The 26582-nt window shown below is 61.0% G+C and overlaps 2 protein-coding genes across 2 annotated transcripts in view; both read left to right on the top strand.

Moving 5' to 3' along the window:
• LOC144955476 (uncharacterized) overlaps positions 1-23884 on the top strand; it is a 26170-nt gene extending 2286 nt beyond the window's left edge. Inside the window, exons 2-11 of the mRNA XM_078885680.1 lie at positions 1-273; positions 1421-1513; positions 3820-4017; positions 4455-4679; positions 7444-7542; positions 9570-9698; positions 10228-10680; positions 13115-13452; positions 21538-21659; positions 23824-23884. The exon at positions 1-273 is cut by the window's left edge and continues 245 nt beyond it. Of these exons, the coding sequence (XP_078741806.1) occupies positions 1-273; positions 1421-1513; positions 3820-4017; positions 4455-4679; positions 7444-7542; positions 9570-9698; positions 10228-10680; positions 13115-13452; positions 21538-21541 (1812 nt within the window). The 3' untranslated portion in view covers positions 21542-21659; positions 23824-23884. The remainder of the gene's footprint in view (positions 274-1420; positions 1514-3819; positions 4018-4454; positions 4680-7443; positions 7543-9569; positions 9699-10227; positions 10681-13114; positions 13453-21537; positions 21660-23823) is intronic.
• A 54-nt stretch (positions 23885-23938) lies between these two features.
• Positions 23939-26582, top strand: part of LOC144955478 (intermembrane lipid transfer protein VPS13C-like) — a 28290-nt gene continuing 25646 nt past the window's right edge. Inside the window, exons 1-3 of the mRNA XM_078885682.1 lie at positions 23939-24086; positions 24611-24810; positions 25757-25843. Of these exons, the coding sequence (XP_078741808.1) occupies positions 24700-24810; positions 25757-25843 (198 nt within the window). The 5' untranslated portion in view covers positions 23939-24086; positions 24611-24699. The remainder of the gene's footprint in view (positions 24087-24610; positions 24811-25756; positions 25844-26582) is intronic.

The following is a 26582-nucleotide window of genomic DNA, read 5'->3' as shown; positions in this document are numbered from 1 at the left end:
TGCCTCGTGGCGACGTTTCGGGCACAAGGCAGCTGCAGGGTGACCAGCGATGGTGGCGGTGGTGGCGGTGGTGGCGGTGGTGGCGGTGGGCCCCACGTCACCACGGAGATGACTGCTGTGGTGACGGCTCTCACGGTGAAAGCCGGAACGCTCACCGGGTGGAAACGTCGGGGCGGTGGTGGCGGTGGTGGCGGTGGTGGCGGTGGTGGCGGTGGTGGCGATGGTGGTGATGTTGAGGAGGAGGAGGAGGAAGAGGAGGAGGAGAGAGCCACGGTGAGATGGGATGGAGGGAGGGAGAGTGGCAGTGACAGTGGTGGTGGTGGTGGTGGTGGTGATGGTGGTGGTGGTGGTGGTGGTGATGGTGGTGGGGGGGGTTGTGGTGGTGGTGGTGGTGGTGGAGGTGGTGGTGGTGGTGGTGGTGGTGATGGTGGTGGTGGTGGTGGTGATGGTGGTGGTGGTGGTGGGGGTGGTGGTGGGGGTTGTGGTGGTGGTGGTGGTGGTGGAGGTGGTGGTGGAGGTGGTGGTGGTGGTGGTGATGGTGGTGGTGATGGTGGTGGTGATGGTGGTGGTGATGGTGGTGATGATGATGATGGTGGTGATGGTGGTGATGGTGGTGATGATGATGATGATGGTAATGGTGGTTTTGATGATGATGGTGGTGATGATGATGATGATGGTGGTGATGATGATGATGGTGGTGCAGATGATGATGGTGATGATGACAATGATGATGACGATGATGATGACGATGATGATTATGATGATGGTGGTGGGGATGATGATGATGATGGTGGTGCAGATGATGGTGGTTGTGGTGGTGGTGATGTTTACGACGATGGTGATGGTGGTGATGACGGTGATGACGACGATGATGATGACGATGATGATTATGATGATGGTGGTGGGGATGATGATGATGGTGGTGGTGCAGATGATGGTGGTTGTGGTGGTGGTGATGTTTACGACGATGGTGATGGTGGTGATGACGGTGATGGTGGTGATGGTGGTGATGATGATGATGGTGATGATGATGGTGGTGATGGTGGTGGTGATGGTGGTGATGGTGGTGATGATGATGATGGTGGTGATGGTGGTGACAATGATGGTGGTGATGACGGTGATGGTGGTGATTGTGGTGATGGTGATGATGATGATGATGATGGTGGTGATGGTGGTGATGGTGGTGATGGTGGTGATGATGGTGATGATGATGATGATGGTGGTGATGGTGTTGATGGTGGTGATGATGATGGTGATGATGATGGTGGTGGTGATGGTGGTGATGATGATGATGATGGTGATGATGATGGTGGTGATGGTGATGGTGGTGATGATGATGATGGTGATGATGATGGTGGTGATGATGATGATGGTGGTGATGATGATGATGGTGATGATGATGGTGGTGATGGTGGGGCAGGTTTTGTATCCGAGTGACCTCTTCGTGAAGAGTGAGAGCCGCGAAGATGGAAGTCAGCACATTAACGCCCTGAGCTCCTCCATCAACTTGCGGGTGACTCACCCACTCACTCACCCACTCACTCACCCACCACTCACTCACTCACCCACTCACTCACTCACCCACTCACTCACCCACTCACTCACTCACCCACTCACTCACCCATTCACTCACCCACCACTCACTCACTCACTCACCCACTCACTCACCCACTCACTCACCCACTCACCCACTCACTCACCTCACTCACCCACTCACTCACTCACCCACTCACCCACTCACTCACTCACCCACTCACTCACCCAATCACCTACTCACTCACCCACCCACTCACCCACCCACTCACTCACCCACTCACCCACTCACTCACCCACTCACTCACTCACCCACTCACTCACCCACTCACTCACTGACCCACTCACTCACTCACCCACTCACTCACTCACTCACCCACTCACTCACTCACCCACCACTCACTCACACACTCACTCACTCACTCACTCACCCACTCACATCACTCACTCACTCACCCACTCACTCACCCACTCACTCACCCACTCACTCACCCACTCACTCACTCACTCACCCACTCACTCACTCACTCACCCATTCACTCACCCACTCACTCACCCACTCGCTCACCCACTCACTCACTCACCCACTCACTCACCCACTCACCCACTCACTCACCCACTCACTCACTCACTCACCCACTCACTCACCCACTCACTCACCCACTCACCCACTCACTCACCCACTCACCCACTCACTCACCCACTCACTCACCCACTCACTCACCCACTCACCCACTCACTCACCCACTCACTCACCCACTCACTCACCCACTCACTCACTCACTCACCCACTCACTCACCCACTCACTCACCCACTCACTCACTCACCCACTCACTCAGCCACTCACTCACCCACTCACTCACCCACTCACTCACTCACTCACCCATTCACTCACCCACTCACTCACCCACTCACTCACCCACTCACTCACTCACCCACTCACTCACCCACTCACCCACTCACTCACCCACTCACTCACTCACTCACCCACTCACTCACCCACTCACTCACCCACTCACTCACTCACTCACCCACTCACCCACCCACTCACCCACTCACTCACCCACTCACTCACCCACTCACTCACCCACTCACCCACCACTCACTCACTCACCCACTCACTCACCCACTCACTCACTCACTCACTCACCCACTCACTCACTCACCCACTCACTCACCCACTCACTCACTCACCCACTCACTCACTCACCCACCCACTCACTCACTCACCCACTCACCCACTCACTCACTCACTCACCCACTCACTCACCCACTCACTCACCCACTCACCCACTCACTCACTTACCCACTCACTCACTCACCCACTCACTCACGCACTCACTCACTCACCCACTCAATCACCCACTCACTCAGCCACTCACTCACTCACCCACTCACCCACTCACTCACCCACTCACTCACCCACTCACCCACTCACTCACCCACTCACCCACTCACCCACTCACTCACCCCCCCACTCACTCACCCAATCACCTACTCACCCACCCACCCACTCACCCACCCACTCACTCACCCACTCACTCAATCACCCACTCAATCACCCACTCACTCACCCACTCACTCAGCCACTCACTCACTCACCCCACTCACTCATCCACTCACTCACCCACTCACTCACCCACTCACTCACCCACTCACTCAATCACCCACTCCACTCATCCACTCACTCACCCACTCACTCAATCACCCACTCACTCAATCACCCACTCACTCACCCACTCACTCACCCACTCACTCAATCACCCACTCCACTCACCCACTCACTCACCCACTCACTCACCCACTCACTCAATCACCCACTCCACTCACCCACTCACTCACCCACTCACTCAATCACCCACTCACTCAATCACCCACTCACTCACCCACTCACTCACCCACTCACTCAATCACCCACTCACTCACCCACTCACCCACCACTCACTCACCCACCACTCACTCACCCACTCACTCACCCACTCACTCACCCACTCACTCACTCACCCACTCACCCACTCACCCACTCACTCACCCACTCACTCAATCACCCACTCACTCAATCACCCACTCACTCACCCACTCACTCACCCACTCACTCAATCACCCACTCACTCACCCACTCACTCACCCACCACTCACTCACCCACCACTCACTCACTCACCCACTCACTCACCCACTCACTCACCCACTCACTCACTCACCCACTCACCCACTCACTCACCCACCCACTCACTCACTCCCCCACCCACCCACTCACCCACCTACCCCCTCTCTCTCTCCACAGGTAACCCCCGTCATCATCAACACTCTATTCACCATCCTCAACGCAATGAAGCTGTCCACCCCCACCACCTCCACCTCCTCCACCACCTCCACCACCACCACCTCCACCATTGGTGGAGTGGAGTCGTCGCCCGGCCGTGGACTCTGGGAGGTGCAGACGCTGGGGAAAGAGCTCAACCCCTGGTTCCTGATGGACCAGGTGAGAACACCTGGTGGTGGTTGTGGTGGTGGTGGTGGTGGAGGTGGTGGTGGTGGTGGTGGCGGTGGTGGTGGCGGTGGTGGTGGTGGTGGAGGTGGTGGTGGTGGGGGTGGTGGTGGTGGTGGGGGTGGTGGTGGTGGTGGTGGTGGGGGTGGTGGTGGTGGTGGTGAGTGGTGGTGGTGAGGGCGGTGGTGGGGGAGGTGGTGGAGGTGGTTGTGGTGGTGGTGGTGGTGGTTGTGGTGGTGGTGGTGAGTGGTGGTGGTGGTGAGGGCGGTGGTGGAGGTGGTGGTGGTGGGGGTGGTGGTGGTTGTGGTGGTGAGGGCGGTGGTGGGGGAGGTGGTGGTAGTCGGGGTGGTGGTGGTGGTGGTGATGGAGTTGATGAAGCTCATAATCAAGGTGGGCAATACTCATTGTCTCTCCCCCTCCCCCTCCCCCAGGCTCCCACCCCCGCGGCCCCCACCCCCCCCACCCCGGGCCCCCCCCTGTGCCCCTCCCCCGCTCGGCAGGCGGCCTGCCTCACGGTGGAGAGCGTCGCCGTGACGCTGGAGGGCGGCGTGGGGCACAGGACGCTGCTGCCGCTGCTGCGGGCAACCTCCTGCCTCAAGGCGCGGGCACAGGCCTGGAGCACCGCTCCCAAGGCCCAGGCCACCGCCACGCTGCAGGTGAGGCCCGTCGTCGTCCTCACGGCCTAGGCCGAGGCCTGGAGCACTAGGCCGAGGCCTGAGGCCTAGGCCGAGGCCTGGAGCACTAGGCCGAGGCCTGAGGCCTAGGCCGAGGCCTGGAGCACTAGGCCGAGGCCTGAGGCCTAGGCCGAGGCCTGGAGCACTAGGCCGAGGCCTGAGGCCTAGGCCGAGGCCTGGAGCACTAGGCCGAGGCCTGAGGCCTAGGCCGAGGCCTGGAGCACTAGGCCGAGGCCTGAGGCCTAGGCCGAGGCCTGGAGCACTAGGCCGAGGACTGAGGCCTAGGCCGAGGCCTGGAGCACTAGGCCGAGGCCTGAGGCCTAGGCCGAGGCCTGGAGCACTAGGCCGAGGCCTGAGGCCTAGGCCGAGGCCTGGAGCACTAGGCCGAGGCCTGAGGCCTAGGCCGAGGCCTGGACCACTAGGCCGAGGCCTGAGGCCTAGGCTGAGGCCTGGAGCACTAGGCCGAGGGCACAGGCCTGGAGCACCGCTCCCAAGGCCCAGGCCACCGCCACGCTGCAGGTGAGGCCCGTCGTCGTCCTCACGGCCTAGGCCCGAAGCCTGGAGCACTAGGCCGAGGCCTGAGGCCTAGGCCGAGGCCTGGAGCACTAGGCCGAGGCCTGAGGCCTAGGCCGAGGCCTGGAGCACTAGGCCGAGGCCTGAGGCCTAGGCCGAGGCCTGGAGCACTAGGCCGAGGCCTGAGGCCTAGGCCGAGGCCTGGAGCACTAGGCCGAGGCCTGAGGCCTAGGCCGAGGCCTGGAGCACTAGGCCGAGGCCTGAGGCCTAGGCCGAGGCCTGGAGCACTAGGCCGAGGCCTGAGGCCTAGGCCGAGGCCTGGAGCACTAGGCCGAGGCCTGAGGCCTAGGCCGAGGCCTGGAGCACTAGGCCGAGGCCTGAGGCCTAGGCCGAGGCCTGGAGCACTAGGCCGAGGCCTGAGGCCTAGGCCGAGGCCTGGAGCACTAGGCCGAGGCCTGAGGCCTAGGCCGAGGCCTGGACCACTAGGCCGAGGCCTGAGGCCTAGGCTGAGGCCTGGAGCACTAGGCCGAGGGCACAGGCCTGGAGCACCGCTCCCAAGGCCCAGGCCACCGCCACGCTGCAGGTGAGGCCCGTCGTCGTCCTCACGGCCTAGGCCCGAAGCCTGGAGCACTAGGCCGAGGCCTGAGGCCTAGGCCGAGGCCTGGAGCACTAGGCCGAGGCCTGAGGCCTAGGCCGAGGCCTGGAGCACTAGGCCGAGGCCTAGGCTGAGGCCTGGAGCACTAGGCCGAGGCCTGAGGCCTAGGCTGAGGCCTGGAGCACTAGGCCGAGGCCTGAGGCCTAGGCCGAGGCCTGGAGCACTAGGCCGAGGCCTAGGCCGAGGCCTGGACCACTAGGCCGAGGCCTGAGGCCTAGGCTGAGGCCTGGAGCACTAGGCCGAGGGCACAGGCCTGGAGCACCGCTCCCAAGGCCCAGGCCACCGCCACGCTGCAGGTGAGGCCTGTCGTCGTCCTCACGGCCTAGGCCCGAAGCCTGGACCACTAGGCCGAGGCCTGAGGCCTAGGCTGAGGCATGGAGCACTAGGCCGAGGGCCTAGGCTGAGGCCTGGGCCACTCGGCGGAGGCCTGGAACACTAGGCCAAGGGCTGAGGCCTAGGCTTAAGCATCAACCACTAGTCCGAGGGCTGAGGGCCTAGACCAAGGCCTAGGTCGAGTCGTGGACCAATAGGCCGAGGCCTGAACCACTCGGCGGAGGGCTGAAGTCTGGGCCACTAGGCCAAGGCCTGAGGCCTAGGCTGAGGCCTGGGCCACTAGGCCGAGGGTTGAGGCCTAGGCTGAGGCCTGGGCCACTAGGCCGAGGGTTGAGGCCTAGGCTGAGGCCTGGGCCACTAGGCCGATGGTTGAGGCCTAGGCTGAGGCCTGGGCCACTAGGCCGAGGGTTGAGGCCTAGGCTGAGGCCTGGGCCACTAGGCCGAGGGTTGAGGCCTAGGCTGAGGCCTGGGCCACTAGGCCGAGGGTTGAGGCCTAGGCTGAGGCCTGGGCCACTAGGCCGAGGGTTGAGGCCTAGGCTGAGGCCTGGGCCACTAGGCCGAGGGTTGAGGCCTAGGCTGAGGCCTGGGCCACTAGGCCGAGGGTTGAGGCCTAGGCTGAGGCCTGGGCCACTAGGCCGATGGTTGAGGCCTAGGATGAGGCCTGGGCCACTAGGCCGAGGGTTGAGGCCTAGGCTGAGGCCTGGGCCACTAGGCCGAGGGTTGAGGCCTAGGCTGAGGCCTGGGCCACTAGGCCGATGGTTGAGCCTAGGCTGAGGCCTGGGCCACTAGGCCGAGGGTTGAGGCCTAGGCTGAGGCCTGGGCCACTAGGCCGAGGGTTGAGGCCTAGGCTGAGGGCCTGGGCCACTAGGCCGAGGGTTGAGGCCTAGGCTGAGGCCTGGGCCACTAGGCCGAGGGTTGAGGCCTAGGCTGAGGCCTGGGCCACTAGGCCGAGGGTTGAGGCCTAGGCTGAGGCCTGGGCCACTAGGCCGATGGTTGAGGCCTAGGCTGAGGCCTGGGCCACTAGGCCGAGGGTTGAGGCCTAGGCTGAGGCCTGGGCCACTAGGCCGAGGGTTGAGGCCTAGGTCGAGGTTTCTCCGCTTCATCTCCGTGGGGAACACTCCCCCCGCCCCCCCCCCTCCCCCCACGTTCCCCCCCCTCCGCCCTCATCCCCCCCCGCTCCCCCCCCGCCCCCCTCCCCCCACGCTCCCCCCCCTCCCCCCTCATCCCCCCCCCCCTCCCTCCCAGGTGAGCTGCTACAACGAGGATCTGGGTGCGTGGGAGCCGCTCCTGGAGCCGCTGGCGGACGAGAGCGGAGTGGAGCATCAGTGGGGCGTGGAGCTCAAGGTGACTCACCCACTCAGTCACTCAGTCACTCACTCAGTCAGTCACCCACTCACTCAGTCAGTCACCCACTCAGTCACTCACCCACTCAGTCACTCACTCACTCAGTCAGTCACCCACTCAGTCACTCACTCAGTCACTCACTCACTCACTCAGTCACTCACCCACTCAGTCACTCACTCACTCAGTCAGTCACCCACTCAGTCACTCACTCAGTCAGCCACTCAGTCACTCACTCAGTCAGTCACTCAGTCACTCACTCAGTCACTCACCACTCACTCAGTCAGTCAGTCACTCACTCACTCACTCAGTCACTCACTCACTCAGTCACTCACTCACTCACTCAGTCACTCAGTCACTCACTCACTCAGTCACTCACTCAGTCACTCAGTCACTCACTCACTCAGTCACTCACTCACTCACTCAATCAGTCAGTCACTCAGTCACTCACCACTCACTCAGTCAGTCACTCACTCACTCAGTCAGTCACTCACTCACTCAGTCACTCACCACTCACTCACTCAGTCAGTCAGACACTCACTCACTCAGTCACTCACCACTCACTCACTCAGTCAGTCACTCACTCACTCACTCAGTCACTCACTCACTCAGTCAGTCACCCACTCAGTCACTCACTCACTCAGTCAGTCACCCACTCAGTCACTCACTCACTCACTCACTCAGTCAGTCAGTCACTCAGTCACTCACCACTCACTCACTCAGTCAGTCACTCACTCACTCACTCACTCACTCAGTCAGTCACTCACTCACTCAGTCACTCACCACTCACTCACTCAGTCAGTCACTCACTCACTCAGTCAGTCACTCACTCACTCACTCAGTCACTCACCACTCACTCACTCACTCAGTCACTCACTCACTCAGTCACTCACTCACTCACTCAGTCACTCAGTCACTCACTCACCACTCACTCACTCACCACTCACTCACCCACTCACTCACTCACTCAGTCACTCACTCACTCACTCAGCCACTCAGTCACACACTCACTCACTCACCACTCACTCAGTCAGTCACTCACTCACTCAGTCACTCACTCAGTCAGTCACTCAGTCACTCACTCAGTCACTCAGCCACTCAGTCACTCACTCACCCACTCACTCAGTCACTCAGTCACTCACCCACCCACCACTCACTCACTCAGTCAGTCACTCAGTCACTCACTCAGTCACTCACTCACTCAGTCAGTCAGTCACTCAGTCACTCACCACTCACTCACTCAGTCAGTCACTCACTCACTCACTCAGTCACTCACTCAGTCACCCACTCAGTCACTCAGTCAGTCAGTCACCCACTCAGTCACTCACTCACTGAGTCACTCAGTCACTCACTCAGTCACTCACCACTCACTCAGTCAGTCACTCACTCAGTCACTCACTCACTCACTCACTCAGTCAGTCAGTCAGTCACTCAGTCACTCACCACTCACTCACTCAGTCAGTCACTCACTCACTCAGTCAGTCAGTCACTCACTCACTCAGTCACTCACCACTCACTCAGTCACTCAGTCACTCACTCACTCACTCAGTCACTCACTCACTCACTCAGTCACTCACTCACTCACTCAGTCACTCACTCACTCAGTCACTCACTCACTCAGTCACTCACTCACTCACTCAGTCACTCACTCACCACTCACTCACTCACTCACCACTCACTCACCCACTCACTCACTCACTCAGTCACTCACTCACTCACTCAGCCACACAGTCACTCACTCACTCACCCACTCACCCACCACTCACTCACCCACTCACCCACCACTCACTCACTCACTCACCCACTCACTCAGTCACTCACTCAGTCACTCACTCACTCACTCACTCACTCAGTCACTCACTCACTCACTCACTCAGTCACTCACTCACTCACCCACTCACCCACCCACCCACCCACTCACTCACTCACCCACCACTCACCCACCACTCACTCACTCACCCACTCACTCACCCACTCACTCACTCACTCACCCACTCACTCACTCACTCACCCCCCCACTCACCCCCCAGCTGGAGTCACGTGGTGCTGTGGACGAGTCTGAGGAGGCTGCTGTGACGGAGTTGACCATCAAGTCGAGCGAGCAGCTCCACCTCACGCTGTCCACCGCCGCCCTGTCCACCCTCACCACCCTCGCACAGGTCTCTGTGTGTGTATGTGTCTGTGAGTGTGTGTCTGTCTGTGTGTGTGTCTGTGTGTGTGTGTCTGTGTGTGTGTGTCTGTGTGTGTGTGTGTCTGTGTGTGTGTCTGTGTGTGTGTGTGTCTGTGTGTGTGTCTGTGTGTGTGTCTGTGTGTGTGTCTGTGTGTATGTGTGTCTGTGTGTGTGTGTCTGTGTGTGTGTCTGTGTGTGTGTGTGTCTGTGTGTCTGTGTGTGTGTGTGTGTCTGTCTGTGTGTGTGTGTCTGTGTCTGTGTGTGTGTGTGTGTGTCTGTGTGTGTGTCTGTGTGTGTGTGTGTGTGTCTGTGTGTGTGTCTGTGTGTGTGTGTGTGTCTGTGTGTGTGTCTGTGTGTGTGTCTGTGTGTGTGTCTGTGTGTGTCTGTGTGTGTGTCTGTGTGTGTGTGTGTCTGTGTGTGTATCTGTGTGTGTGTGTGTGTCTGTGTGTGTGTGTGTGTCTGTGTGTGTGTGTGTGTCTCATCTGACTGTTCACCACCCCTCCACCCCCACCCCCCAGGCCTTCACCGAAGCTGCCCGCGACTCCACCCCCCCCACCCCCCTCCCCCCCCCGCCCCCCCCCCCCCCGCCCCCCCCTCCGCCCCCTCCTCCGCCCCCCCCTCCGCCCCCCCCGCCCCCCCCTCCGCCCCCCCCGCCCCCCCCTCCTCGTGCCGTCTGCGTGACCTCCCGGCCGTGCTGGTGGCCAACCGGCTGGGGGTCAACGCCAGCGTCCGGCCCGGGGTCGCCTTGCGGCCTCTCCCTGGCGGCGGTGGTGGCGGCGGTGGTGGCGGTGGTGGCGGTGGTGGCGGTGGTGGCGGTGGTGGTGGGTGGGTCGCCGTGGCGACGGGGGAGACGCTGGCGCTCGAGGTGGTACAGCAGCAGCAGAGGAGGAGGAGGAAGCGGGGGGAGCGTCGTCGTGGTGACGACGACGACGACGACGATGGGCGAGCGGAGGGGATGGCGATCAGTGTGGGTACGTGGGGCGGGGAGAGAGACACGGGGAGAGGGACACGGGGAGAGAGACACAGGGAGAGAGACACGGGGAGAGAGACACGGGGAGAGGGACACGGGGAGAGAGACGCGGGGAGAGACACGGGGAGAGAGACACGGGGAGAGACATGGAGAGACACGGGGAGAGAGACACGGGGAGAGAGACACGGGGAGAGAGGCACACGGAGAGAGACGCGGGGAGAGAGACGCGGGGAGAGAGACGCGGGGAGAGACGGAGAGACACACGGGGAGAGAGACACGGGGAGAGAGACACGGGGAGAGAGACACGGGGAGAGAGACACGGGGAGAGAGGCACCGGGAGAGACACGGGGAGAGAGACACACGGAGAGAGACACGGGGAGAGAGACGCGGGGAGAGAGACGCGGGGAGAGACGGAGAGAGACACGGGGAGAGAGACACGGGGAGAGAGACACGGGGAGAGAGACACGGGGAGAGAGACACGGGGAGAGAGGCACGGGGAGAGAGACACGGGGAGAGAGACACGGGGAGAGACATTGAGAGACACGGGGAGAGAGACACACGGAGAGAGACACGGGGAGAGAGACAAGGGGAGAGAGACGCGGGGAGAGACGGAGAGAGACACGGGGAGAGAGACACGGGGAGAGAGGCACCGGGAGAGACATGGAGAGACACGGGGAGAGAGACACACGGAGAGAGACACGGGGAGAGAGACGCGGGGAGAGAGACGCGGGGAGAGACGGAGAGAGACACGGGGAGAGAGACACGGGGAGAGAGACACGGGGAGAGAGACACGGGGGAGAGAGGCACGGGGAGAGAGACACGGGGAGAGAGACACGGGGAGAGACATGGAGAGACACGGGGAGAGAGACACACGGAGAGAGACACGGGGAGAGAGACAAGGGGAGAGAGACGCGGGGAGAGAGACACGGGTAGAGAGACACGGGGAGAGACATGGAGAGACACGGGGAGAGAGACACACGGAGAGAGACACGGGGAGAGAGACACGGGGAGAGAGACACGGGGAGAGAGACGCGGGGAGAGAGACGCGGGGAGAGAGACACGGGGAGAGAGACACGCGGAGAGAGACACGGGGAGAGAGACACGGGGAGAGAGACGCGGGGAGAGAGACGCGGGGAGAGAGACGCGGGGAGAGAGACACGGGGAGAGAGACGCGGGGAGAGAGACGCGGGGAGAGAGACGCGGGGAGAGAGACGCGGGGAGAGAGACGCGGGGAGAGAGACAAGGGGAGAGAGACACGGGGAGAGAGACACGGGGAGAGAGACACGGGGAGAGACATGGAGAGACACGGGGAGAGAGACACACGGAGAGAGACACGGGGAGAGAGACGCGGGGAGAGAGACGCGGGGAGAGACGGAGAGAGACACGGGGAGAGAGACACGGCGAGAGAGACACGGGGAGAGAGACACGGGGAGAGAGACACGGGGAGAGAGACACGGGGAGAGAGACACGGGGGGAGAGACACGGGGAGAGAGACACGGGGAGAGACATCGAGAGACACGGGGAGAGAGACACACGGAGAGAGACACGGGGAGAGAGACACGGGGAGAGAGACACGGGGAGAGAGACACGGGGAGAGAGGCACGGGGAGAGAGACACGGGGAGAGAGACACGGGGAGAGACATGGAGAGACACGGGTAGAGAGACACACGGAGAGAGACACGGGGAGAGAGACAAGGGGAGATAGACGCGGGGAGAGAGACACGGGGAGAGAGACACGGGGAGAGACATGGAGAGACACTGGGAGAGAGACACACGGAGAGAGACACGGGGAGAGAGACGCAGGGAGAGAGACGCGGGGAGAGGCAGAGAGAGACACGGGGAGAGAGACACGGGGAGAGAGGCATGGGGAGAGAGACACGGGGAGAGAGAGACACGGGGAGATGATGATGCTACTACTGATGATGATGATGATGCTGCTGATGATGATGATGATGCTGATGATGATGATGATGCTACTACTGATGATGCTACTACGGATGATGATGATGATGATGCTGCTGATGCTGCTGCTGATGATGATGCTGATGCTGATGATGCTGCTACTCATGATGGTGCTGATGATGCTGATGCTGCTGCTGCTGCTGATGATGCTACTACTGATGATGCTGCTACTGATGATGCTACTACTGATGATGATGCTGCTGCTACTGATGATGATGCTACTACTGATGATAATGATGATGCTGCTGCTGATGATGCTACTACTGATGATGCTGCTACTGATGATGATGCTACTGATGATTCTACTACTGATGATGATGCTGCTGCTACTGATGATGATGCTACTACTGATGATAATGATGATGCTGCTGCTGATGATGATGCTACTACTGCTGATGATGATGATGCTGCTGATGATGATGATGATGCTGCTGCTGATGATGATGCTGCTGCTGATGATGATGCTGCCTCAGTGCTGTTTGGCTGTCCCGACGCGCTGGAGGTGCCTCTCACGAGGAGCGGGCGGCGATGCTACCGCCTCGCCCTGCCCCGGGGGGGGGACACCACCAACACCACCAACACCACCAACACCACCAACACCACCAACACCACCGACACCACCAACACCACCAACACCACCAACACCACCAACACCACGAACACCACCAACACCACCAACACCACCAACACCACCAACACCACCGACACCACCACGGACACCACGAACACCACCACGGAGACCACGTGGGTCGTGTGTCAGATCGACGTCAACGACGGACAGAGACACGTCACTCTGCGCTCAACACTGCAGGTGACTCACTCGCTCAGTCAGTCAGTGAGTCAGTCGCTCAGTTAGTCAGTCACTCAGTCAGTCACTCAGTCACTCAGTCAGTCACTCAGTCAGTCAGTTAGTCAGTCAGTCAGTCACTCAGTCAGTCAGTCAGTCACTCAGTTAGTCAGTCACTCAGTCACTCACTCACTCAGTAACTCATTCACTCACTCAGTCACTCAGTCAGTCACTAACTCAGTCACTCACTCAGTCACTCACTCACTCAGTAACTCATTCACTCACTCAGTCACTGACTCAGTCACTCACTCAGTCACTCACTCAGTCACTCACTCACTCACTCAGTCACTCAGTCAGTCACTCACTCAGTCAGTCAGTCACTCAGTCAGTCACTCAGTCACTCACTCACTCAGTAACTCATTCACTCACTCAGTCACTCACTCCGTAAGTTAGTCAGTCAGTCACTCAGTCAGTCACTCAGTCAGTCAGTCACTCACTCACTCAGCCAGTCAGCCAGTGAGTCACTCACTCAGTCACTCAGTCAGTCAGTCACTCAGTCAGTTAGTCACTCAGTCAGTCAGTCAGTCACTCAGTCAGTCACCCACTCAGTCGCTCAGTCACTCACTCACTCAGTAACTCATTCACTCAGTCAGTCACCCACTCAGTCACTCACTCAGTCAGTCAGTCAGTCAGTCACTCAGTCACTCAGTCACTCAGTTAGTCAGTCACTCACTCAGTCACTCAGTCAGTCAGTCACTCAGTCAGTCAGTCACTCAGTCAGTCACTCACTCACTCAGTCAGTCAGTCAGCCAGTGAGTCACTCAGTCAGTCAGTCAGCCAGTGAGTCACTCACTCAGTCAGTCACCCACTCACTCGCTCACGTGTCTCCCCGTGTCTCCCCCGTGTCTCCCCCGTGTCTCCCCGTGTCTCCCCGTGTCTCCCCGTGTCTCCCCGTGTCTCCCCGTGTCTCCCCGCGTCTCCCCGCGTCTCCCCGCGTCTCCCCGCGTCTCCCCGTGTCTCCCCGTGTCTCCCCCGTGTCTCCCCCGTGTCTCCCCGTGTCTCCCCGTGTCTCCCCGTGTCTCCCCCGTGTCTCCCCCGTGTCTCCCCGTGTCTCCCCGCGTCTCCGCGTGTCTCCGCGTGTCTCCCCGCGTCTCTCCGTGTCTCCCCGCGTCTCCCCGCGTCTCCGCGTGTCTCCGCGTGTCTCCCCGTGTCTCCCCGTGTCTCCCCGTGTCTCTCCGTGTCTCACCGTGTCTCCCCGCGTCTCCCCGCGTCTCCCCGCGTCTCCCCGCGTCTCCCCGCGTCTCCCCGTGTCTCTCCCCGCGTCTCCCCGCGTCTCCCCGCGTCTCCCCGCGTCTCCCCGTGTCTCCCCGTGTCTCCCCCGTGTCTCCCCCGTGTCTCCCCGTGTCTCCCCGTGTCTCCCCGTGTCTCCCCCGTGTCTCCCCCGTGTCTCCCCGTGTCTCCCCGCGTCTCCGCGTGTCTCCGCGTGTCTCCCCGCGTCTCTCCGTGTCTCCCCGCGTCTCCCCGCGTCTCCGCGTGTCTCCGCGTGTCTCCCCGTGTCTCCCCGTGTCTCCCCGTGTCTCTCCGTGTCTCACCGTGTCTCCCCGCGTCTCCCCGCGTCTCCCCGCGTCTCCCCGCGTCTCCCCGCGTCTCCCCGTGTCTCTCCCCGTGTCTCTCCCCGTGTCTCCCCGTGTCTCCCCGTGTCTCCCCGTGTCTCTCCGCGTCTCCCCGCGTCTCCCCGCGTCTCCCCGTGTCTCCCCGTGTCTCTCCGTGTCTCCACGTGTCTCTACGCGTCTCCCCGTGTCTCCCCGTGTCTCCCCGCGTCTCCCCGCGTCTCCCCGTGTCTCCCCGTGTCTCCCGCGTCTCCCCGTGTCTCCCCGTGTCTCCCCCCCGCGTCTCTCCGTGTCTCCCCGTGTCTCCCCGTGTCTCCCCGTGTCTCCCCGCATCTCTCCGCGTCTCCCCGCGTCTCCCCGCGTCTCCCCGCGTCTCCCCGCGTCTCCCCGCGTCTCCCCGCGTCTCCCCGCGTCTCCCCGCGTCTCCCCGCGTTTCCCCGCGTCTCCCCGCGTTTCCCCGCGTCTCCCCGTGTCTCCCCGTGTCTCCCCGCGTCTCCCCGCGTCTCCCCGCGTCTCCCCGCGTCTCCCCGTGTCTCCCCGCGTCTCCCCGCGTCTCCCCGCGTCTCCCCGCGTCTCCCCGTGTCTCCCCGTGTCTCCCCGTGTCTCTCCGCGTCTCCCCGCGTCTCCCCGTGTCTCCCCGCGTCTCCCCGCGTCTCCCCGCGTCTCCCCGTGTCTCCCCGCGTCTCCCCGTGTCTCTCCGTGTCTCCCCGTGTCTCCCCGCGTCTCCCCGCGTCTCCCCGCGTCTCTCCGTGTCTCCCCGTGTCTCCCCGCGTCTCCCCGCGTCTCCCCGTGTCTCCCCGTGTCTCCCCGCGTCTCCCCGCGTCTCCCCGTGTCTCCCCGCGTCTCCCCGCGTCTCCCCGCGTCTCTCCGTGTCTCCCCGTGTCTCTCCGTGTCTCCCCGTGTCTCCGCGTATCTCCCCGTGTCTCCGCGTGTCTCCCCGTGTCTCCCTGTGTCTCCCCGTGTCTCCCCGTGTCTCCCCGTGTCTCCCCGTGTCTCCCCCCCGCGTCTCCCCGTGTCTCCCCGTGTCTCCCCGTGTCTCCCCGTGTCTCCCCGTGTCTCCCCGCGTCTCCCCGCGTCTCCCCGCGTCTCCCCCCCGCGTCTCCCCGTGTCTCTCCGCGTCTCCCCGTGTCTCTCCGTGTCTCTCCGTGTCTCCCCGTGTCTCTCCGCGTCTCCCCGTGTCTCTCCGTGTCTCTCCGTGTCTCCCCGTGTCTCCCCGTGTCTCCCCGTGTCTCCCCGTGTCTCCGCGTGTCTCCCCGCGTCTCCCCGCGTCTCCCCGCGTCTCCCCTCCGCGTCTCCCCGTGTCTCTCCGTGTCTCCCCGTGTCTCTCCGTGTCTCCCCGTGTCTCTCCGTGTCTCTCCGTGTCTCCCCGTGTCTCCCCGTGTCTCCCCGTGTCTCCCCGTGTCTCCGCGTGTCTCCCCGCGTCTCCCCGCATCTCCCCGCGTCTCCCCCCCGCGTCTCCCCGTGTCTCTCCGTGTCTCCCCGTGTCTCTCCGTGTCTCCCCGTGTCTCTCCGTGTCTCCCCGTGTCTCTCCGTGTCTCTCCGTGTCTCTCCGTGTCTCCCCGTGTCTCTCCGCGTCTCCCCGTGTCTCTCCGTGTCTCTCCGTGTCTCTCCGTGTCTCCCCGTGTCTCTCCGTGTCTCCCCGTGTCTCCCCGTGTCTCTCCGTGTCTCCCCGTGTCTCTCCGTGTCTCCCCGTGTCTCCCCGTGTCTCCCCGCGTCTCCCCGCGTCTCCCCGTGTCTCTCCGTGTCTCCCCGTGTCTCCCCGTGTCTCTCCGTGTCTCCCCGTGTCTCTCCGTGTCTCCCCGTGTCTCCCCGTGTCTCCCCGCGTCTCCCCGTGTCTCTCCGCGTCTCCCCGTGTCTCCCCGCGTCTCCCCGTGTCTCTCCGCGTCTCCCCGTGTCTCTCCGTGTCTCCCCGTGTCTCTCCGTGTCTCCCCGTGTCTCTCCGTGTCTCCCCGTGTCTCTCCGTGTCTCCCCGTGTCTTCCCGTGTCTCTCCGTGTCTCCCCGTGTCTCCCCGTGTCTCTCCGCGTCTCCCCGTGTCTCTCCGTGTCTCCCCGTGTCTCTCCGCGTCTCCCCGTGTCTCTCCGCGTCTCCCCTTGTCTCTCCGTGTCTCTCCGTGTCTCCCCGTGTCTCTCCGTGTCTCCCCGTGTCTCTCCGCGTCTCCCCGTGTCTCTCCGCGTCTCCCCGTGTCTCTCCGCGTCTCCCCGTGTCTCTCCGTGTCTCTCCGTGTCTCTCCGTGTCTCCCCGTGTCTCCCCGTGTCTCTCCGCGTCTCCCCGTGTCTCTCCGTGTCTCTCCGCGTCTCTCCGCGTCTCCCCGTGTCTCTCCGCGTCTCCCCGTGTCTCTCCGTGTCTCCCCGCGTCTCTCCGCGTCTCCCCGTGTCTCTCCGTGTCTCTCCGTGTCTCTCCGTGTCTCTCCGTGTCTCCCCGTGTCTCCCCGTGTCTCTCCGTGTCTCCCCGTGTCTCCCCGTGTCTCCCCGTGTCTCTCCGTGTCTCTCCGTGTCTCTCCGTGTCTCCCCGTGTCTCCCCGTGTCTCTCCGTGTCTCCCCGTGTCTCTCCGTGTCTCCCCGTGTCTCCCCGTGTCTCTCCGTGTCTCCCCGTGTCTCTCCGTGTCTCCCCGTGTCTCCCCGTGTCTCTCCGCGTCTCCCCGTGTCTCTCCGCGTCTCCCCGTGTCTCCCCGTGTCTCTCCGTGTCTCCCCGCGTCTCCCCCCCGCGTCTCCCCGTGTCTCTCCGTGTCTCCCCGTGTCTCTCCGCGTCTCCCCGTGTCTCTCCGTGTCTCCCCGTGTCTCTCCGCGTCTCCCCGTGTCTCTCCGTGTCTCCCCGCGTCTCCCCCCCGCGTCTCTCCGTGTCTCTCCGTGTCTCCCCGTGTCTCTCCGTGTCTCCCCGTGTCTCTCCGCGTCTCCCCGTGTCTCTCCGTGTCTCCCCGTGTCTCCCGGCGTCTCCCCGCGTCTCCCCGCGTCTCCCCCCCGCGTCTCCCCGTGTCTCTCCGTGTCTCCCCGTGTCTCCCCGCGTCTCCCCGCGTCTCCCCGCGTCTCCCCGTGTCTCCCCGTGTCTCCCCGCGTCTCCCCGCGTCTCTCCGTGTCTCCCCGTGTCTCCCCGCGTCTCCCCGCGTCTCCCCGCGTCTCCCCGTGTTTCCCCGTGTCTCCCCGCGTCTCCCCGCGTCTCCCCGTGTCTCCCCGCGTCTCCCCGTGTCTCCCCGCGTCTCCCCGTGTCTCCCCGTGTCTCCCCGCGTCTCCCCGTGTCTCCCCGCGTCTCCCCGTGTCTCCCCGTGTCTCCCCGCGTCTCCCCGTGTCTCTCCGTGTCTCCCCGTGTCTCCCCGCGTCTCCCCGCGTCTCTCCGCGTCTCCCCGTGTCTCCCCGCGTCTCCCCCCCGCGTCTCCCCGTGTCTCTCCGTGTCTCCCCGTGTCTCCCCGCGTCTCCCCGCGTCTCCCCGCGTCTCCCCGTGTCTCCCCGTGTCTCCCCGCGTCTCCCCGCGTCTCTCCGTGTCTCCCCGTGTCTCCCCGCGTCTCCCCGCGTCTCCCCGCGTCTCCCCGTGTCTCCCCGTGTCTCCCCGCGTCTCCCCGTGTCTCCCCGTGTCTCCCCGCGTCTCCCCGTGTCTCCCCGTGTCTCCCCGCGTCTCCCCGTGTCTCCCCGCGTCTCCCCGCGTCTCCCCGTGTCTCCCCGTGTCTCCCCGCGTCTCCCCGTGTCTCCCCGCGTCTCCCCGTGTCTCCCCGTGTCTCCCCGCGTCTCCCCGTGTCTCCCCGTGTCTCCCCGCGTCTCCCCCGTGTCTCCCCGTGTCTCCCCGCGTCTCCCCGCGTCTCCCCGCGTCTCCCCGTGTCTCCCCGCGTCTCCCCGCGTCTCCCCGCGTCTCCCCCCCGCGTCTCCCCGTGTCTCTCCGTGTCTCCCCGTGTCTCCCCGCGTCTCCCCGCGTCTCCCCGCGTCTCCCCGCGTCTCCCCCCCGCGTCTCCCCGCGTCTCCCCGCGTCTCCCCCCCGCGTCTCCCCGTGTCTCTCCGTGTCTCCCCGTGTCTCCCCGCGTCTCCCCGCGTCTCCCCGTGTCTCCCCGTGTCTCCCCGCGTCTCCCCGCGTCTCCCCGTGTCTCCCCGCGTCTCCCCGCGTCTCCCCGCGTCTCTCCGTGTCTCCCCCCCGTGTCTCTCCGTGTCTCCCCGTGTCTCCGCGTATCTCCCCGCGTCTCCCCGCGTCTCCCCGCGTCTCCCCGTGTCTCCGCGTGTCTCCCCGTGTCTCTCCGTGTCTCCCCGTGTCTCCGCGTATCTCCCCGCGTCTCCCCGCGTCTCCCCGCGTCTCCCCGTGTCTCCCCGTGTCTCCCCGTGTCTCCCCGTGTCTCCCCGTGTCTCCCCGTGTCTCCGCGTGTCTCCCCGCGTCTCCCCGCGTCTCCCCGCGTCTCCCCCCCGCGTCTCCCCGTGTCTCCCCGCGTCTCCCCGCGTCTCCCCGTGTCTCCCCGTGTCTCCCCGTGTCTCCGCGTGTCTCCCCGCGTCTCCCCGCGTCTCCCCGCGTCTCCCCCCCGCGTCTCCCCGCGTCTCCCCGTGTCTCCCCGCGTCTCCCCGTGTCTCCCCGTGTCTCCCCGCGTCTCCCCGTGTCTCTCCGTGTCTCCCCGTGTCTCCCCGCGTCTCCCCGTGTCTCCCCGCGTCTCCCCGCGTCTCCCCGTGTCTCCCCCCCGCGTCTCCCCGTGTCTCTCCGTGTCTCCCCGCGTCTCCCCGTGTCTCCCCGCGTCTCCCCGTGTCTCCCCGCGTCTCCCCGCGTCTCCCCCCCGTGTCTCCCCGCGTCTCCCCGCGTCTCCCCGTGTCTCCCCGTGTCTCCCCCCCGCGTCTCCCCGTGTCTCCCCGTGTCTCCCCGTGTCTCCGCGTGTCTCCCCGCGTCTCCCCGCGTCTCCCCGCGTCTCCCCGCGTCTCCCCCCCGCGTCTCCCCGTGTCTCCCCGTGTCTCCGCGTGTCTCCCCGCGTCTCCCCGCGTCTCCCCCCCGCGTCTCCCCGTGTCTCTCCGTGTCTCCCCGCGTCTCCCCGCGTCTCCCCGCGTCTCCCCGTGTCTCTCCGTGTCTCCCCGTGTCTCCCCGCGTCTCCCCGCGTCTCCCCGCGTCTCCCTGTGTCTCCCCGTGTCTCCCTGTGTCTCCCCGTGTCTCCCCGTGTCTCCCCCCCGCGTCTCCCCGTGTCTCCCCGTGTCTCCCCGTGTCTCCCCGTGTCTCCGCGTGTCTCCCCGCGTCTCCCCGCGTCTCCCCGCGTCTCCCCCCCGCGTCTCCCCGTGTCTCTCCGTGTCTCCCCGTGTCTCTCCGCGTCTCCCCGTGTCTCTCCGTGTCTCTCCGTGTCTCCCCGTGTCTCCCCGTGTCTCCGCGTGTCTCCGCGTGTCTCCCCGCGTCTCCCCGCGTCTCCCCGTGTCTCTCCGTGTCTCCCCGTGTCTCTCCGTGTCTCCCCGCGTCTCACCGCGTCTCCCCGTGTCTCCCCCCCGCGTCTCCCCGTGTCTCCCCGTGTCTCCCCCCCGCGTCTCCCCGTGTCTCTCCGTGTCTCCCCGTGTCTCCCCGTGTCTCCCCGCGTCTCCCCGCGTCTCCCCGTGTCTCCCCCCCGCGTCTCCCCGCGTCTCCCCGTGTCTCCCCCCCGCGTCTCCCCGTGTCTCTCCGTGTCTCCCCGTGTCTCCCCGTGTCTCCGCGTGTCTCCCCGCGTCTCCCCGCGTCTCCCCCCCGCGTCTCCCCGTGTCTCCCCGTGTCTCCCCGTGTCTCCCCGCGTCTCCCCGTGTCTCCCCGCGTCTCCCCGCGTCTCCCCGCGTCTCCCCCCCGCGTCTCCCCGTGTCTCTCCGTGTCTCCCCGTGTCTCCCCGCGTCTCCCCGCGTCTCCCCGTGTCTCCCCGTGTCTCCCCGCGTCTCCCCGCGTCTCCCCGTGTCTCCCCGCGTCTCCCCGCGTCTCCCCGCGTCTCTCCGTGTCTCCCCGTGTCTCTCCGTGTCTCCCCGTGTCTCCGCGTATCTCCCCGTGTCTCCCTGTGTCTCCCCGTGTCTCCCCGTGTCTCCCCGTGTCTCCCCCCCGCGTCTCCCCGTGTCTCCCCGTGTCTCCCCGTGTCTCCCCGTGTCTCCCCGTGTCTCCGCGTGTCTCCCCGCGTCTCCCCGCGTCTCCCCGCGTCTCCCCCCCGCGTCTCCCCGTGTCTCCCCGTGTCTCCCCGTGTCTCCCCCCCGCGTCTCCCCGTGTCTCCCCGTGTCTCCCCGTGTCTCCCCGTGTCTCTCCGTGTCTCCCCGTGTCTCCCCGCGTCTCCCCGCGTCTCCCCGCGTCTCCCCCCCGCGTCTCCCCGCGTCTCCCCGCGTCTCCCCCCCGCGTCTCCCCGTGTCTCTCCGTGTCTCCCCGTGTCTCCCCGCGTCTCCCCGCGTCTCCCCGCGTCTCCCCCCCGCGTCTCCCCGTGTCTCTCCGTGTCTCCCCGTGTCTCCGCGTGTCTCCCCGAGTCTCTCCGTGTCTCCCCGTGTCTCCCGTGTCTCTCCGTGTCTCCCCGTGTCTCCCCGTGTCTCTCCCCGTGTCTCCCCGTGTCTCCGCGTTTCTCAGCTGAAGAACGACACGTCTGTGCCCTTCCGAATTCTGCTGCGTTGCCCGGACGCGTTCACGTACACGGCGCTGGCCACCATCAGTGCACACGGCACACACAGCGTGGGTCTGCAGTACAGCGAGTACGTGGTGACACTATACACTATACACTATAAACTACACTATACACTACACTATACACTACACTATACACTACACTATACACTACACTATACACTACACTATACACTACACTATACACTACACTATACACTACACTACACTATACACTATACACTACACTATACACTATAAACTACACTATACACTACACTATACACTACACTATACACTACACTACACTATACACTATACACTACACTATACACTACACTATACACTACACTATACACTACACTATACACTACACTATACACTACTATACACTACTATACACTACACTATACACTACACTATACACTACACTATACACTACACTATACACTACACTATACACTACACTATACACTACTATACACTACTATACACTACACTATACACTACACTATACACTACACTATACAATACACTTTACACTACACTACACTATACACTACACTATACACTACACTACACACTACACTATACACTACACTATACTACTATACACTACACTATACACTACACTATACACTACACTATACACTACACACTACACTATACACTACACTACACACTACACTACACACTACACTACACTATACACTACACTATACACTACACTATACAATACACTTTACACTACACTACACTATACACTACACTATACACTACACACTACACTATACACTACACTACACACTACACTACACTATACACTACACTATACACTACACTACACACTACACTACACACTACACTACACTATACACTACACTATACACTACACTATACACTACACTATACAATACACTTTACACTACACTACACTATACACTACACTATACACTACACTATACACTACACTATACACTGCACTATACACTACACTATACACTACACTATACACTACACTATACACTACACTATACACTACACTATACAATACACTTTACACTACACTACACTATACACTACACACTACACTACACTATACACTACACTATACACTACACTATACACTACACTATACACTACACTATACACTACACTATACACTACACTATACAATACACTTTACACTACACTACACTATACACTACACACTACACTACACTATACACTGCACTATACACTACACTATACACTACACTATACACTACACTATACACTACACTATACACTACACTATACAATACACTTTACACTACACTACACTATACACTACACACTACACTACACTATACACTACACTATACACTGCACTATACACTACACTATACACTACACTATACACTACACTATACACTACACTTTACACTACACTACACTATACACTACACACTACACTACACTATACACTGCACTATACACTACACTATACACTACACTATACAATACACTTTACACTACACTACACTATACACTACACTATACACTACACTACACACTACACTATACACTACACTATACTACTATACACTACACTATACACTACACTATACACTACACACTACACTATACACTACACTATACACTACACTATACACTACACTATACACTACACTATACACTACACTATACACTACACTATACACTACACTATACACTACACTATACACTACACTACACACTACACTATACACTACACTATACACTACACTATACACTACACTATACAATACACTATACACTACACTACACTATACACTACACTATACACTACACTATACACTACACTATACACTACACTATACAATACACTATACACTACACTATACACTACACTATACACTATACACTACACTATACACTACACACTACACTACACTATACACACATGCAGGTGTGTGATTAGTGCTACTCATGCCCGTGCATTGTGCAGGGTTAGCAGCGTCAAAGTGGGGGGATTTGGGATAATGCAGGTGTGTGATTAGTGCTACTCATGCCCGTGCATTGTGCAGGGTTAGCAGCGTCAAAGTGGGGGGATTTGGGAAATGCAGGTGTGTGATTAGTGCTACTCATGCCCGTGCATTGTGCAGGGTTAGCAGCGTCACAGGGAGGGGGTATGGGTAGCGTTAACGATGAATCCCTGCAGTCACGAAAGCTTCAAATCGAAATGTAAACTCACCGTGTCTCCCATCACAGCCAGCCACTCTACTTCCTACCACTCCGGGCGGAGGGGGGTCAAGGGGGAGGGGCGGAGGGGGATCAAGGGGGAGGGGCGGAGGGGGATCAAGGGGGAGGGGCCGAGGGGGATCAAGGGGGAGGGGCCGAGGGGGATCAAGGGGGAGGGGCCGAGGGGGATCAAGGGGGAGGGGCCGAGGGGGGTCAAGGGGGAGGGGCCGGCTTTGGGCCCAGCACCACAAACTTCTCGCTGCGGGAAGCGGCTCGCTCAGTCACCCGCTCCGGTGAGTCCCCCAAGTCCCCCCCCCCCGTGTCTCCCCGTGTCCCCCCCCGTGTCTCACCCTCCCCGTGTCTCCCCCCTCTCCCCGTGTCTCTCCCCGTGTCCCCCCGTGTCTCACTGCGTGTCTCCCCGTGTCTCCCCGTGTCTCCCCGTGTCTCCCCGTGTCTCCCCGTGTCCCCCCGTGTCTCTCTCCGTGTCTCCCCGTGTCCCCCCGTGTCTCACTGCGTGTCTCCCCGTGTCCCCCCGTGTCTCACTGCGTGTCTCCCCGTGTCTCCCCGTGTCCCCCCGTGTCCCCCCCCGTGTCTCACCCTCCGTGTCTCCCCCCTCTCCCCGTGTCTATCTCCGTGTCCCCCCGTGTCTCACTGCGTGTCTCCCCGTGTCTCCCCGTGTCCCCCCCCCCGTGTCTCCCCCCGTGTCTCACCCTCCCCGTGTCTCTCCCCGTGTCCCCCCGTGTCTCACTGCGTGTCTCACTGCGTGTCTCCCCGTGTCTCCCCGTGTCTCCCCGTGTCTCTCCCCGTGTCTCCGTAGACGTGTCCGGGGACGTGTCCGTCTCGTGGCTTCTGCGCTGTCCGTGCGACCAGCCGGGCGGGCGCCCCCTGAGCGTGTCTCTGTGCGCAATGCCGGACACTCTGGATCACGTGTCCACCTCCACCACCTCCACCACCTCGTCCACCACCATCACCACAACCACCACCCCCACCACCACCACCACCACCATCCCTTCTGAGGTGGGTGTCAAGGAACTACGTCTGAGAGCCAACAGCAGCACCACCACCACAACCTCCTCCACCACCACCTCCATCACCACAACCACCACCACAACCACCACCACCACCACCACCTCCATCACCACCTCCATCACCACAACCACCACCACCACAACCTCCTCCACCACCACCTCCATCACCACAACCACCACCACCACAACCACCACCACCACCACCTCCATCACCACAACCACTACCACAACCCCCACCACCACCACTACCACCATCACGTGGTCTGTCTGTCTGGTGGTGGTGAGGGTGATGGTGATGTTGTTGTTGATGATGTTGTTGATGATGTTGTTGATGATGATGATGATGTTGTTGATGATGTTGTTGATGATGATGATGTTGTTGATGTTGATGATGTTGTTGATGTTGTTGATGATGATGTTGATGTTGTTATTAATGTTGATGATGTTGATGATGATGTTGATGATGTTGTTGATGATGATGATGATGTTGATGTTGTTGTTGATGTTGTTGATGATGTTGTTGATGATGATGTTGATGTTGTTGATGATGTTGTTGATGATGTTGTTGATGATGTTGTTGATGATGATGTTGATGTTGTTGATGATGTTGTTGATGTTGTTGATGATGATGTTGATGTTGATGATGTTGTTGTTGTTGTTGATGTTGTTGATGATGATGTTGATGTTGATGATGATGTTGTTGATGTTGTTGATGATGATGTTGATGTTGATGATGTTGTTGATGTTGTTGATGTTGATGATGATGATGATGTTGTTGATGTTGTTGTTGTTGTTGATGTTGATGTTGTTGATGATGATGTTGATGTTGTTGTTGTTGATGTTGTTGATGTTGTTGATGTTGTTGATGTTGATGATGTTGATGATGATGATGATGTTGATGTTGTTGATGTTGTTGATGTTGTTGTTGTACCCAGGCCAGCCCTCGGGCCTACGTGGTGCACATGAAGCCTGTGGCTCGCCTCAGGAACCTCCTCCCTTACCGCATCAGCTACATGATGGAGGTGCCTGTGTGTGTGTCTGTGTGTGTGTGTGTGTCTGTGTGTGTGTGTGTGTGTGTCTGTGTGTGTGTGTGTCTGTGTGTGTCTGTGTGTGTCTGTGTGTGTGTGTGTGTCTGTGTGTGTGTGTGTGTGTCTGTGTGTGTGTCTGTGTGTGTGTGTGTCACTGTGTGTGTTTGTCACTGTGTGTGACTGTGTGTGTGACTGTGTGTGTGTCTGTGTGTGTCTGTGTGTGTCTGTGTGTCTGTGTGTGTGTCTGTGTGTGTGTGTGTGTGTCTGTGTGTGTGTGTGTGTGTCTGTGTGTGTGTGTCACTGTGTGTGTGTGTGTGTCACTGTGTGTGTTTGTCACTGTGTGTGACTGTGTGTGTGACTGTGTGTGTGACTGTGTGTGTGTCAGGGCACGTGTGAGAGTGTGTGCGTGTATAGTGTAGTGTATAACGATGTGTGTGTGTCACTGTGTGTGTCACTGTGTGTGTGTCACTGTCTGTGTGTGTCACTGTGTGTGTGTGTCACTGTGTGTGTGTCAGGGCACGTGTGAGAGTGTGTGCGTATCACTGTCTGTGTGTGTGTGTCACTGTGTGTGTGTCACTGTGTGTGTGTGTCACTGTGTGTGTGTGTCACTGTGTGTGTGTGTCACTGTGTGTGTGTGTCACTGTGTGTGTGTGTCACTGTGTGTGTGTGTCACTGTGTGTGTGTGTCACTGTGTGTGTGTGTCACTGTGTGTGTGTGTCACTGTGTGTGTGTG

This window comes from Lampetra fluviatilis, unplaced genomic scaffold (assembly GCF_964198595.1).
Source record: "Lampetra fluviatilis unplaced genomic scaffold, kcLamFluv1.1 SCAFFOLD_386, whole genome shotgun sequence".
NCBI lineage: Eukaryota > Metazoa > Chordata > Hyperoartia > Petromyzontiformes > Petromyzontidae > Lampetra > Lampetra fluviatilis.
The sequence above is the reverse complement of the archived record's forward strand: the minus strand, read 5'-3'. Positions and strand labels throughout refer to the sequence as shown.